At 33.5% G+C, this 14,958-nt stretch overlaps 2 protein-coding genes across 2 annotated transcripts in view; one reads left to right on the forward strand and one right to left on the reverse strand.

Moving 5' to 3' along the window:
- Window positions 1-14,958, forward strand: part of LOC111508854 (uncharacterized) — a 30,953-nt gene extending 15,995 nt beyond the window's left edge. The window contains exons 7-8 of the mRNA XM_023164480.2: window positions 128-288; window positions 14,683-14,958. Coding sequence (XP_023020248.2) covers window positions 128-288; window positions 14,683-14,839 — 318 coding nt within the window. The 3' untranslated portion in view covers window positions 14,840-14,958. The remainder of the gene's footprint in view (window positions 1-127; window positions 289-14,682) is intronic.
- LOC111508856 (protein mono-ADP-ribosyltransferase PARP12-like) lies at window positions 4,860-5,929 on the reverse strand. The gene has a single exon (XM_023164482.2). The coding sequence runs from the start codon at window positions 5,749-5,751 to the stop codon at window positions 5,071-5,073; it is 681 nt and encodes a 226-aa protein (XP_023020250.2). The 5' UTR covers window positions 5,752-5,929; the 3' UTR covers window positions 4,860-5,070.

Genomic DNA, 14,958 nt, shown 5'->3' on the forward strand with positions numbered 1-14,958 from the left:
AAGAATTTACAAGATACTGTGGCAGTCATATGCGCAACTGATTTGTTTAATGGATTGCTGGTAAATTTGTCACAGCTTTTTTCTATTCATGAAAAACGTCTAATCGAAGCTACTTTATTTAATGAAGGTATGTGGCAAGGGCTTTCTTACTGGAGTAGATCTCAAGATTCATTCGACGATGCACACAGGAGAAAAATCTTTCATCTGTGAGATGTGCGGCAAAGCTTTCGCAAGGAGGGATGCTCTTCGTTGCCACAGACGTTCTCACACTGGCGAGAGACCCTACAGGTGAGTGATTTTCTGTTTTAATGTGTTATTTTTCTATTTTACTCTCTTGTTTTGTATTTTGCAAAGTTGGGAAACTTTTCAGCAACAAATTACGGGTTTTCCTGCAGCTGAAAAAGCAAATGCGCCACTGGAATCAATGAAGTTGCCCCGGAGCGCCAATTAATTTTTGTTGTTGTTTTATAATTTCATGATTTGTATTTTAGAATTATTAAAAGTTTCAATTGAATGAGAAATTTTGCAATAGTAAAAACAAAAATTTTATCAGTATATTTCAAAGTTCATACTTTCAAACTTGATGAAACAATATTCAAACTGACCACTATCCCAAGGTGGCAGTACAAAACTCTAGGAAAATGAAGAAACTGCCAAGAAGATATTTCAATTGAAGTTTCTATGAAATATTGTTAATGTAATAAAAATTACCTTGAAATGCCTGTTGCAAAAGTTTTTGTGGAAATAATCCGTTATTTATTAAATACTAGACTGCTACTTTAAGGTAAGGCAACTTCATTCGATCAATAAAAACTACTTCAATTTCCAAGAAGCACAGATCTCATCGACAAAGCTTTCATATTCAAATAAAAAAGTCTAAAAAAGATATTCAGTAGATGTATCCAGAGTGTCATTAAAAACAACCAACTACAAAACTAAAAGCAATAATAACAACAGCGAACAAACTAAACACAATATCAATTTTCGATCGTTTCTTACAACTAATCTGATGCCCGTGGTCGAATCCTTTGATACTACAGCACTGAATGCGTTGGATGAGAATTTCATCCTAAGAGAGGTTGAAGGTCTCCGGCAACTCTGGCGGATCACGTGGTAAGAGAGTCTACTGGTTGTATTGTACTGTGGCCAAGCAAGCAAAAATAATGACTACAGCCTCTGACTTATTTTCAGAACGGCATAAGAAATTCAATGAGTAACTTTCTATATTATAAAGAGAAACCTGCTTCTCTTTGATCCATATCTCTGTTAAAATTGCAACTAAAATATATAAAATGATCTGCCATCCACTTCTCGACTATGCACACACGATTTATTTAAGTTGTCGTAATCCTGCATTAAATAATCTCCAAACTGCTGAAACGGCTACACTAAGAAGTATTGCCATAATGCGTCACCCTCAGATCATTCTACACAATCCCTCAAACGCAGTGCTATATGAAACTACAGAAGTGAAACACCTATAAACACCTTAGAAAACCGCTTTGCCAAAAACGAAACTAACATGGAGACCCTGCAGGCATTATGTAGGAAAAGAGCTGAAGGACAACCAACCAAATTGAAATACCCGAAAAAAACTATTTGGGAAAACATCAAGTCACTCTCATAATTTATTATAGAATCTTTTTTTTTCACGAATCTAATGTACCTCAATTCTATTATGTAAGCATATGAAAAGTCACTGTAAATATTTAAAAATTGTACACTGGCTGAAGGGCTTCGGTCGATGGCCCTTTGTTATTCACCAATAAATGACATTTATTATTACTATTATTATTATCTCTGAATATTACTGGAGTTTTATCCCAAAACCAAACTGTTATTTTAATACCTAGACACGTATTTCGATCACTAAGTGATCATCTTCAAGAGTAAAATTAAACTGATTAAACCAGGACGGCAAGAAGATCTATGGACTCACTCCAAGGTGTTTATTCACCCTTCGAAACTTGATACCAAAGAGAAGGGATGAACTGCGATGTCTAACAGGCCTTCTTACAGGTCACTGTCATTTGAATCATCATATGCAGAGACTCGGACTGTCGGAAGATAGTGTGTGTCGCCTCTGTTTGGAAAATGATGAAATAGCAGAGCACATACTTTGTGCTTGCCCCACGGGGGACTGAATCAGGTTTTTAGAGTTCGACAGAGCCGTACTCTTACCATCTGACCTGAAAGATCATACAAACTCATCGGTTTCGTTAAGAAGCTGGGTTCATTTGATCAAATGTGAATAGGTGTGACCCACAATAAACCCACTCACTTTAGACCTAATCTAACCTGATAGGACAAGAATGGGAAGATTATTGGCCACCAAGATCACCGGACTTACCTCCGATGGACTTTTTTCTATGGGGTTATCTGAAACAAAAAGTGTATAAGCACAGACCATCTGCAAACAAAGAACATTTAGAGAGTACCAATCGGGAGTGTTGTGCTAACATAAATCCCCTATTTATTGAAAATGCCACAAAATCTGAATGAAAGGACTATAATTTGTATAGAACGGGAAGGACGGCATACTGAATGATGAATTTGGGTTCTTCATAAGAATATTGAGATAAATCAAAGAATGTTATGATGTTTTGTTGTGAATTTAGTTAAGGTTATTTTTAGTTTAAATGTTATTCACACATCTAATATTGAAAATAAAGAATATAAGTTTATGAAATTAATTCAAGAAGCATTATTATTTGCTCGATAACTACATCTAACAGTTTACATCCAACAGTCACACTGTTGATTATAAACTGCATCAAAATATTTCGAACTCATCTACAGCTAATGGAATACAAATCTGCTAAAAAAAAGGAATACGAGTGTAATAAGAATGAAGAGAAATACGTTAAAAAAATGTTTAATGTCTAAACAGGAATAAATCCCAATAACAAGACATATACTAACTAAAAACACCCAAAGAGAGTAAACAAAAAAAAATAAAGGAAACATTTAGGAGAGTTAAGCAAAAAATTAGGTGAAAACTAATGTGCAGCAAGCTAGGAGAGTAATTGAAAAAAACATAAGTCAGACGTAGAGCTAATAAGTAAAAACATAGTTCAAGTGTATTACAAAAAAACAATTCGGCTGTAGTAGTAATAAGCTCACATGGTAGAGTAACTTTCAAGTTAGGCTCATGTATTTTGACTAGAGTGTAAAAGTTTCTTAACATGCTTCTTAACTTGACCAATAGGTTCATAATAAATGTCGAGATTTTCACAGAATTGATTGTAGAGTTTGCTCATTGCAACAACTGGTGACTTGAGTAATATGTTTGTTCTGGAATTAGGTAGATAAAAAGTCAGTTCATTTCTAGAATTAATTGGTGGAAGTGGGAGAGCAGTTCAGGACAGTCAATCAGATTATTCACTAGTTTATAAATGAAAATTATAGAGTAGTAGGTTCTTCGGTTTTGAAGGGATAAAAGATTAAATTTATTCAGTAGTCTGTTGTCGATGCCTTCTTCAGGGTAAACGCCTTCTAGCTTGTAAGTGATATATTTCAAGAAGCCTCTTTGTATGGACTCGATTTTGTTTATGTGGACATTGATTTGGGTGACCATATAAGGAAGGCATATTCCAGCCGAGATTTGACGTATGCATTGAAAAGAGTTAAAAAACTCTCTCTACTATGAAAGTTTTTACAGTTACGATAGATGAGACCTAGCATCCGTTTGGCTGAGCATGTTATTGTGTCATAGTGTATGGAGAAACTCAGGTTGGGGTCAAATGTGACGCCAAGATCCCTTTGATGAGTACTTATTTGAAGAGGTGTGTTATTTATGCAGTAATCATGAGAAATAACATTTATTTGGTTTACTGACATATTAACGTATATACATTGAAAATCTGAATCACTTTTACAATAAAATGAAACAACTAGATTAACTTTGCAACAACAAAGACGAATTTCCGGGTATTTTCTGGGCAAGATATGACATTGAAGTCGCGTATTCATCAAAATTATGAAATATCAATCATGTTTCGTTTGAATCGATAGAGCGAAAAATTGGAAAAATTGAAAAAAGTCGAAGTGACAGTAGAAAGTCTAAATTTCAAGCACGTATATAAAATTGAAAACCGAACAACTTTTTTTGTGGCAATTTTCGAAATTTCCAAAAAGACGGATTTTTTGAGGATTTTCGAAAAAAATGTCAAATTTGATAACTTTAGAGTAGCGCATGACAAAAGAAAAGAGGATGTTTTTCACTTATTTTTTCAAGCACAAACTAAATGTGAAATCAAATTTTCATTATATCTGTTAATAAAAAAATAACTTCCATATGTCGCAAACTTTATGTGGGACACTGTATATCGTAATATATTAATTGACACCTTTTCCATTATTTTCTAACAATACAATCTTTAGATATTTCACTCTTTTTTTGTAGGTTTCAAATATTTAAACGACTATTAAAACACTTCTAGTTCTAGTTTTTTCCTGAGGATGCTAACTTGATTAGCAAAATGCATGTTGTGAGACAGTATTTTGTTCTGGTGTGGAAAAAGTGTTTTTAATAGATTAATTTCAAGCAAAAGATTCCAGTTATACAAATCCCGTAGATACGTTACAAGTCCAAATAAGTAGGATAGACTTGTTCTGGAACCTTCAATACATTTAGTATAACTTCGGCATTCATATTTCTATATATAAGTGAAATAAATGAACTATATAGGATTTTAATCATTTGAAGGTGGTTTGGAAATATTTTATTTTGAGTAAGAGTAACAGGTTCTGACTTTGACTCTAGATTTTGCAACTTTGAATGTGATGAAATAAAAGAATAAAGCAGATAGTTGAACCAAAATATCATTACATTTCTGAAAACCATAAAATTCACTGGATAAATAAAAATATTTATTGAATACATAAAATATGATGTGAACATTACTGAATCCAATAATACTGCTTTTAAACAAAAAATATATCAAACTCAAATAATTTTACGATATACTTTGGTAAACTGAAAAACTTGAGCTATTTTTTGGCAAAATTTTCTAATAGGCACATCATCTTCAAAAATAAAAATCTACTTCTTTACTTCTCTCAAAGAAATTATGTGTAGCTTATGATATACTCTGGATAAAATTCATTGTCAAAATACTTGACAACAACATCTCCATCGCTTTTAGCTGATGTGTCATGTGGTTCAGGGGGTATTACCAAATCTGGAACTCCAAGACATCTGGATCCTTCCAAAACCTTCACAACAAACATTATCCTTGGATTTTCATGGCATCTTCGAGGATAATCCGACGCGTATCTTGCGCTTGGCGAAAAAGACATCCTTCTACCAAATTTTCTGTATCTAAAACCATGGCGTCCCATCTTACGCCAATCGAAATTGTTTTTACAAATGGAATCGATGTAGGTGGATTTGGTTCCATGAAATAGAGTAAGTTCTTTCACGCTGCCATATCTCCATTTTTTCTTCAACATACTCAGTTGATACTGAGCGTAAAGGAAAGGATTTTCAATTCTTTCGATTTTATTTACATTTCTCCCGTTAAACATGGTATGCTTGAATATAATGTTGACATTGTAGTATTCTCCCATATGAGGAACAAGGGACTCCTTTTCAAATACTTTGGTAAAATTCAGTCTTTTTCCATTTGAGTAATTTATATGAAGACCAATTTCATTCAAGAAGTTGAAATTTGCTTTAATTTTAGCTGGTTCATCATCCAGTCCCAAGTTGCTGAAAGAATCCAAAAATTTTCCCAAGGAATAACTCATTTTATTTCAATCAGTGTTATTATCCACAAAACTTTAAATCACATACAAGCACCGATATTACGACTTATTTATAATTTAGTCAGTTTTCGATGTAGTAGTTATTAATTTTATTACATCAGTAATTCCCCTGAATAATGGATGCTCAATGTCATCATTCAACCAGTGTTGCCAACAGACATCGGTCAAATTACACGCCGCCAACTGTCAAATTACACGTTTTTGCACGCAAATGTTCATGATTACACCCTCTCTGGTCACCCTCTTTGACATTGAAAAGTAGAGGCAAGGAATTTTTTTTCGTAAGTCTTTAACGGTAAATTAGCACAGATTGAAATTTCGTGACCTCGAAACCGCCTGTTAGAATGTAAATAGTTGATTCTGCTAATTACACGGCTGACGGAACTGGGAATAGCTATAATGCACCCTTGACTCTCTTTCAATACTTGTGTAGCTTTTGTTCGATGCATTGCCATTTCATGTGCTATTGTTCTATCGGGAAAAATGTCCTGAAGTAGGGGAGTCAAAACATCTGTTAATGAAAATGGTAAATTATTAGTTGCCAGAAGGCCTGCTAATTTGATTTCTGCTCGTCTCGTTTTTTCAGACAATGGATTATTCAATAACTTCGATAAATCTGAAGAGGTGGAAACTTGTTTCTCTAGAAATTTATGTTTTGTAGATTGTCTGTGTTTCAACAAGGTTGCCTTATGAGGTAGAATATTTACTTGGCATAATTTGCAAAAAGCCTGACATTCTTTATGTTTTCCCATATCTTTTGACTTCGTCAACCAATTTTTCAAATTTGATTCTTGCAACCAACACTCACAAAATTTATATTTTCTAGTTTTCTTCGTATTTTTCACTTCTGACTCAATAGTATCGTCCACCTTAATACTAGATGTACTTGGCGCTACTAAAAATTCTGATGAAGACATTTCACATCTATCTTCAGGTTTATTATTCTTCTTCTCATTTCTCTCTAATATGAGCTACTTCAGAAATTACACGCAAAATTCCATTACACGCAAGGGGTAAAAATTACACGCATTTCGTGTAATTACACGCAAATTGGCATCACTGCATTCAACACCACTGTCATTGCTTACGTCTACCAGCTTCCACTTGTTAAAGCTGCTTTACCGTTGAAAGTGGTCAGGTCATCTTTTATCGTGAAAATTAAAGTTCGTTGATGGCGTTGACACAAAAAAAATGTGAAAATCTAATACATATGCAATATAATATACCTCCAATATGTAAAAAAACACTAACAAAAAGAAAGTGACGATCAAGGTAAACACAGTCTCAATCCGTCTATCGGGAAGTGTCCTGTCAATTGTTTTTATATATTGTTGTGGTTTCTTGTGCTTCTCGTGAGTGAAAGTAATTTATTTTACCTTTTCATCAGTTTCTCATGTCTACAATAATCGCATTAACCAAAATTACTTTAAAAAATTCACAATAAAATAACTCCAAAAAAAAAAAAACAATAAACATAACTCATGTTCTCTCTCTAGGTTTTCTTGGCTTTTGCTTTCGTACGGCGCATTTAGCCAAAACCTATGTTCAACATTTAATTATTTTGATCAGCTATCAGCTAAGTAGCGACATCATCGGTAAAAATTGTTTCTAATTGTCAAAAAACAAATTTAATGTCTGCGCTCTCTATAACACAGTTGGAACTAAAGGAACCCATAAATATTTCGGATAGCGTCTGTTTACGAAATACTCGGCATTTTCCAAGTTTCAAAACAGTATTTTTTTTAAGCACAAAAAAACGCAACTGGACGTGTCAACTGATAGTTGACACTTCAATAAGACTAACCACTGAAGATGACTGCCGCAGTTGCAGTCGAAACGTTTGGAAATCATAACCAAAGAAGACAAAAACCCGTAAACCATTCCAAAAAAATGGCATATGTATTGGATTATTGTCACTTTTTTTTCAGTGTAAATAACATTGACCATTGTGATCATTAGCCTCTTGTTCCGGGTATCCTATGTAAGGTGGATTTATGAAACAAACTTTTATCGTTTTTCGATTCGTACTAAGCTAAGTGTTTGTCCAAAATACCGAATAATGTACTATCCGGCTGTTGTCTTTCCGGATATAATTCAAAATAAATTTGTGCTGTTTTTGCACTATTCCTTTCAAATGTATAATAAAGTTTCAACTTATCTAATGTTTCTTCATTTGAGAATGAGGACATTTCGACTGAAGTATTTGTGTACACTTATGATGTTTGAGTTCTAACTAGTGTTCATTAAACAAAATTTTTCGATGGAGTTATTACCATCTCAGATGATGTGGTTTCAGAAGAGCAAATCATAACAAATTGCACATCAATGAAATATGAATGAGAAGCACAATTTTTCTGTATAAAAAACCAATATGGCGTGCATAATAGAAAAAAAAGTTGCTGATGATTGCCAGAAGACGAAGCGTCTGATGGTGGATTTGAACATGAAAACGTGTAGCTGTAAAAAAGTATCAATGAAAATGTATATTTGGTTTTGAGCTGTGTTGTCAAATAACACTAGAAAAAAATAAAAAAGAAAATTCCAACTTTCAGAATATTTCCGGAAATACTCGGAATTTTTCAAGTTTCAAGCATAAAAAAAACGCAACTTTGCCTCAATTTAATCTTCGTCATATCTCCTGTAGTTCAGGAGATCCCAATTGTGGGGATTGAATTTGAATTACCCTGTATAAAAGTATAAATGTGTCTGTACTCATACACAAATTCACACACACACACACACAAACTAATTAAATATTATATTTTCAAAGCTCTCTTGAATAAACTGAATGTACCTTTAGAATGCATGGAATTGTTTTACTCTGTAGATGATGCAGTCAACATGCCTCTATTTATATCTCCAGCCAAAATTACAAACTTATCTCTATCAAGTTCGCTTAGCATTTGGTTTTAAGTTAAATCGTATATTCGTGTATGTGAACGATATAGCCCCATGAAAACCGCGTTTTCGATTATTGTCTTCGTAGCCATGCATTCAGCAATTCGCATATTCAACTGTCTCACTTTCATTGATTTTATTGTACTAAGAACAAAAATTACCCCCTGATTTATTTCCAGAACGGCATGAGAAATTCAACGAGTAACTGCTTTTCTTTGATCTATATCTCTGTTAAAATTATGTTACGAGGTTTTTGCTCCAAAAAGTTCAAATACATTAGAAAATCATCTTAATTTGAACGTACGAATATTCGTAGAGAGACAAAAGTTCACTCCACTTTTTGATTCAGGGATTGGTGTACCAGTCCCATATGGGTCTACTATATTCAATAACAGTGTGCAGATAATTAATTTCTAACAATAAGTACAAACAATTCAATCTTTAGATATTTTCTTTTTAGAGGTTTCAAATATTTAAACTACTTCTGATGATGCTATCTTGGCTAGCAAAACGCATGTCGTGAGACAATATCTTGTTCTGGTATGGAAAAAGATTTTTCAATAGACTCATTTCATGCAAGAGGTTTTAATTATACATATCACCTAGATAGTTTATAAGTGCGAATAAGTAGGACAGACTTGTTCTGGAACAGCATTCATATTTCTATACATAAAATAAGTTGAAATAAATGAACTATATAGGATTTTAATCATTTAAAGGTGGTTTGGAAATGTTTCTGGAGATTTTGCAACTTTGAACGTAAAATGTGAAAAAATAAAGCAAATAGCTGAACCAAAACGTCATTAAATTTCTGAAAACCAATTTAATAACAATAAAATTCACTGGATAAATGAAAATATTTATTGAATACATAAAATATGATGTGAACATTACTGAATCCAATAATACTGCTTTTAAACAACAAAAGGTGACATTTTATATCAAACTCAAATTCACAATATACTTCAGTAAACTGAAAAACTTAAATATTATTTTCTGACAAAGTTTTTTAAATGGCACATCATCTTCAAAAATTAAAATTTACTTCTTTACTTCTCTCAAAGAAATTATGCGTAGCTTATGATATACTCTGGATAAAACTCATTGTCAAAATACTTGACAACAACATCACCATCGCTTTTAGCTGATGTGTCATGTGGTTCAGGGGGTATTACCAAATCTGGAACTCCAAGACATCTGGATCCTTCCAAAACCTTCACAACAAACATTATCCTTGGATTTTCATGGCATCTTCGAGGATAATCCGACGCGTATCTTGCGCTTGGCGAAAAAGACATGCCTCTACCAAATTTACTGTATCTAAAACCATGGCATCCCATCTTACGCCAATCGAAATTGTTTTTACAAATGGAATCGATGTAGATGGATTTGGTTCCATGAAATAGAGTAAGTTCTTTCACGCTGCCATATCTCCCTTTTTTCTTCAACATACTCAGTTGATACTGAGCGTAAAGGAAGGGATTTTCAATTCTTTCGATTTTCCTAACATGTCTCGAACCAAGAATGCGCAGGATGCTCATGGTACGATCGAATATAGTGTTAACATTGAAATATTCACTCACATGAGGAGCAAGGATTTCCTTTTCATATACTTTGGTGAAATTCAGTCTTTTTCCATTTGAGTAACTTATATGATGACCAATTTCATTCAAGAAGTTGAAATTTTTCTCAATTTTAGCTGTTTTACAATCCACTCCCAAGTTGCTGAAAGAATCTAACAATTTTCCCAAGGAATAACTCATTTTATTTCAACCAGTATTATTATCCACAAACTTTAATCACATACAGGCACCGATATTACGACTTATTTATAATTCAGTCAGTTTTCAATGTAGTAGTTATTAATTTCCATACATCAGTAATTCCCCTGAATAATGGATGCTCAAGGTCATCATTCACCACCACTGACATTGCATACGTCTACCAGCTTCCACTGGTTAAAGCTGTTTTACCGTTGAAAGTGGCAGACGAGTAGGTAATTGCCGAATTCAAAACGTTATACCAGAATATATCGAATCAATCAACTGGTCCATTCACATGGAATGACATGATGAACATTTTTTTCTGTATATGTGAAAAACGCATCTATTGTCAAAACAACACACACAGTGGAAACTAAAGAAACCGGTAAATTTTTTATACAGCGGCTGTATACATGTTATATTTGAGTTATAATATCATATAACATACATGTCGATCATAATTTTTATTTTGTTAGTGTTTCTTCTACATTGGAGTTGTTTTGCATATATAGGTATTAGATTATTTTCACCAATATTTTTTTCGTTGTCATAGGCATTGACCACTGTGATCATTAGTCTCGTGTTCTGGATAAGTTTTGTTAGGGTGGAGAGAAGTTGATCGTCGAGATACGATATCTACGGAACAAATTGAAACTAAGTCGGAAGGTAAAACAAAAAATCCTGTCAGCTGTTTCCATATATTGTTGTTGTTTCTTGTGCTTCTTGTGAGTGAAAGTGATTTCATTAGTTTCTCGAGTCTGTAATAAATAATAAACGCAATTAAACATTTTTTTTTCAAAAATCTACAATCAAATAACTTGAAACACAAAATCCCCCAAACAATATACCTTACCCATGTTTAATATTCAGTTATTCCCATTAGCTGTCAGCTGAATAGCGCCAACATCGGTAGACATTGTTTCCTATTGGTAAAACAAATTTTGCCTGCGCCCTCTATAACAAAGTTGGAACTGAAGGAAACAGTAAATATTTTGGATAGCGTCTGTGTTTACATCGATCATTTTCATTTTTTAGTGGTTTTTTTCTACACAATGGAGGTGTATACATGACATTGATGACTGTGATCATTAGCCTCGTGTCCTGGATAGCCTATGTGAGGTGGATTTATGAAATATGAACTTTCATCGTTTTCACTTCATCTTTCATAGTGAAAGAAGAAAAATGGTGAAAATAATGTAATTCATATGTAAAACTCTTCTAATGTGTAAAAAAACACTAACAAAATGAAAATGATGAGCAACGTAAGCACGGCCTCTATGTGTCTATTGTGAAAACAAATTTTTGATGTCTGCACCTTCTATAACACAGTTGTGAGTAAAGGAACTGGTAAATATTTCGGATACTATCTGTATTTACGTCGATCATCAATTTAATTTTACTAGTTCTTATACACTTTGGAGGTGTTCTGCATATGTATTACATTATTTTTAGTGTTTTTCTTTTACTACGAAAAATGAAGTGAAAACGATGAAAGATTATGTTGCCTAAATCTACCTTACATAGGCTAATTATAACATCGTATTATGCAGCTTTGCTGCATAATACCAGAATCCATCGGATTATGCAGCTTTGCTGCAGCAAAGCTGCATAATCCGATGGATTCTGGTATCCGCGCTCTTTTATTTCTGCTGGAAGGAATGGCACTGTCGAATTAACAAAATTTCTGTTATATAACAATGTCATTTTCTTCTCTTATTATTGGTTGCGTTTAGGACCAAAAAGCGGAAAACACTGCGCTGAATGCGTCGGAAAGGCGCTTTATGTCAGATGTTATGTCAAATTTTAAAAAATCAGTGAAATATATACTTGGAGTTTCGTCTTTGATGTGGTGTGGACAAATTGAATAGAAGAACTGAACAAATTTAATGGGTTGTTCATGGGCTTAGCTCAGATAAAAACAACCCCAGGCACAGTATTTTGTATACAGTAATTTCATAAAGGCTGATTTGTGGACCCATTGTGGACCCACGCGTTGATGTCTTAGGTCTGCGCAAACGACGAGTTTAAGACAGGCATGCAATCAAAGCGTTTAAACACTGCTCAACATAACAAATATTCATATAAACTGCTCAAAAAAATACAGTCGATGAAAACCATGTTGGGCACCTAAGAAAATTGTACAAATGATAATTTTGCATTTGTGTAATATTCAAGTAACCCAGATCATTTCGACAATGATGAACTATGTTTCAAGTAGATTTTAAAAATTCATGGGATCGGATGTGACAAAATATACTTTAATTTCAACAAGAAAAAAGACAAGATGAAGAACGAGTTTTGTTATTCATGAACCATGGTACTGTGCAAGAGCTCTCTAGGAGGAATAACGAGTCCCTGTGTGTATACAACCGTGATAGATGGTCTGCACTGATGAGGAACACTTCAAAACGGTTCGCAGTTGGTTCCTTGTTCGAATCAGGCGAAGTCCCACTATTTGTCCTAGAGAGCTCTTGCAAAGTTGTTTCTTCAAAGTGAGAATCTTTGCAATTATGTCTGAGGCGACTTGGATTCCGAAAGGTTAACAGTCGTAAGGTATTTTTGATAGTCAAATTTACATTATATAAGAAGTTGCTGACTAATAGGACATGTTTCATTTAGAATAACTGTTTTTAATCTACGCAGCAACTTTTCGGGGTTGATTAGACATCTAGACTTGTATAGATTCAAATATCAACATTTGTCAATATATGTCGAGTTATTAGCTAAAGAAGTAGTTGTTTTCTGTCGGAAAACATATATAATGGTATAGTCAAAATGCATTTGGACTTGTCAGTGATTTCATTATCAATTTTTACTTGGATAAAAGCTGGAAGCAGCACAACCTATTATCTTACAGTGTAAATAATTCATAACTTCCGACTCCGAAAACTGTCACATACATTTATAGTTAGTACATACATACAAAACAATTATTTTTGTATGATTGAACACTACATACTTAATTACTTTTTTACTTCTTCAAGTCCTGAATAGTAACTACATAATTCAGAAAGAATAGGCTCTACAGATTCCTTAATCTTGAGTGATGAATTCGATTAGGAATATTTTTAATAATTGGTCCTTAATATAATCGAATCGGCAAACTCGTCCGCCATCTTGAATTCTCCAATCAATAAATGAATATGCTATATTTGGCCCCAAAAATCACTACAAAGAAATTTCGCATGGATTCGTACCATGGTTCATGAATAACAAAACACGTTCTTTAACTTGTCTTTTTTCTTGTTGAAATGAAAATATATTTTGTCACATTCGAATATGAACATCTGCCGATTCCATGAATTTTTAAAATCTACTTGAAACTTAGTTCATCATTGCCCAAATGATCTGGGTTACTTCAATATTACACAAATGCAAAATTATCATTTGTACAATTTTCTCAGGTGCCCAATATGGTTTTCATAGACTGTTTTTTTTGAGCAGTTTATATGAATAGTTGTTATGTTGAGCAGTGTATACACGCTTTGGTTGAGATTGTAGTAGGGAGAAATGTCATTAGTGTCAAATACGTCATCATTATAAAAAATGAAACTCCTGGACACCGACATCAAAGGGACCGACGCTGAGTGAAACTACTGTATACAGAAATACTGTGCCCCAGGTATTGAGCTGGACCCAATTGCGCCTGAATAGGAAGCAGCGGCCAATAAAGAAGGAAGGAAATATATACTTGATGAAAATTATTTCTGTAGTGTATTGTTTTATTTACATTCGTGCTTAACATTATGCCAGTTTTCAAATTTTATTGCAAAGGAATTTATTTAGACAAAATGATAAAATTGGAATAAAAATGATTTTATTTGTGAAATATTGACAAGTGACGAGTTTTAATCTTCCTCTTTGAAGATGATCACTTGGTGATCGAAACACGTGTCGAGGTGTTAAAAATAACGATTTGGTGTTGGGAAAAAACTCCAGTAATATTCATTACTACACCAAAGGTTCCAAACAGTGCATCATAAGTACTATAATCTTCAATGTTAAATTTTATAGTTAGCACCCTTCTTCATTCAACTACCTCTCCTAGCTTACCTAAAAACCCCCGATATAACCGATTTTTCAGATTTCTCATGCCAGTTTTATATTTGATATCCAGATAAAACCCGAAACCGGTCATAAAAATAAAATAACTAGTAGAAATTACAAGTGTTTTTATTCATTTCATTAAAGTGATCATGAATTTCCACAAGTCATAAGTGTCACATATACTAATGATATTTCTTTTTTTCAGTTGTGATCTCTGTGGACAGACATTCACGCAATTCACCCCAATGGCTATTCATAAAAGACTGCATACCGGGGAGAGACCCTACCCCTGTGAAACGTGTGGAAAAGCGTTCGTTTCCAGGTCAACAATGATGTCTCACGCCAAAAAGCATGTCCGCTAAAGCCGTTTTGCAGAACTAAAGAAAAGACTGTATCACTATTTTAATTTAATTTTGTCATCAATTAAATCGAATACTCAATATCAAATCAAAACTACAACATGCGAGTCGATCGAATCATA

This window comes from Leptinotarsa decemlineata, unplaced genomic scaffold (assembly GCF_025532065.1).
Source record: "Leptinotarsa decemlineata unplaced genomic scaffold, Ldec_3_MD MMD2_tig00003736_RagTag_RagTag, whole genome shotgun sequence".
Taxonomy (NCBI): Eukaryota; Metazoa; Arthropoda; class Insecta; order Coleoptera; family Chrysomelidae; genus Leptinotarsa; species Leptinotarsa decemlineata.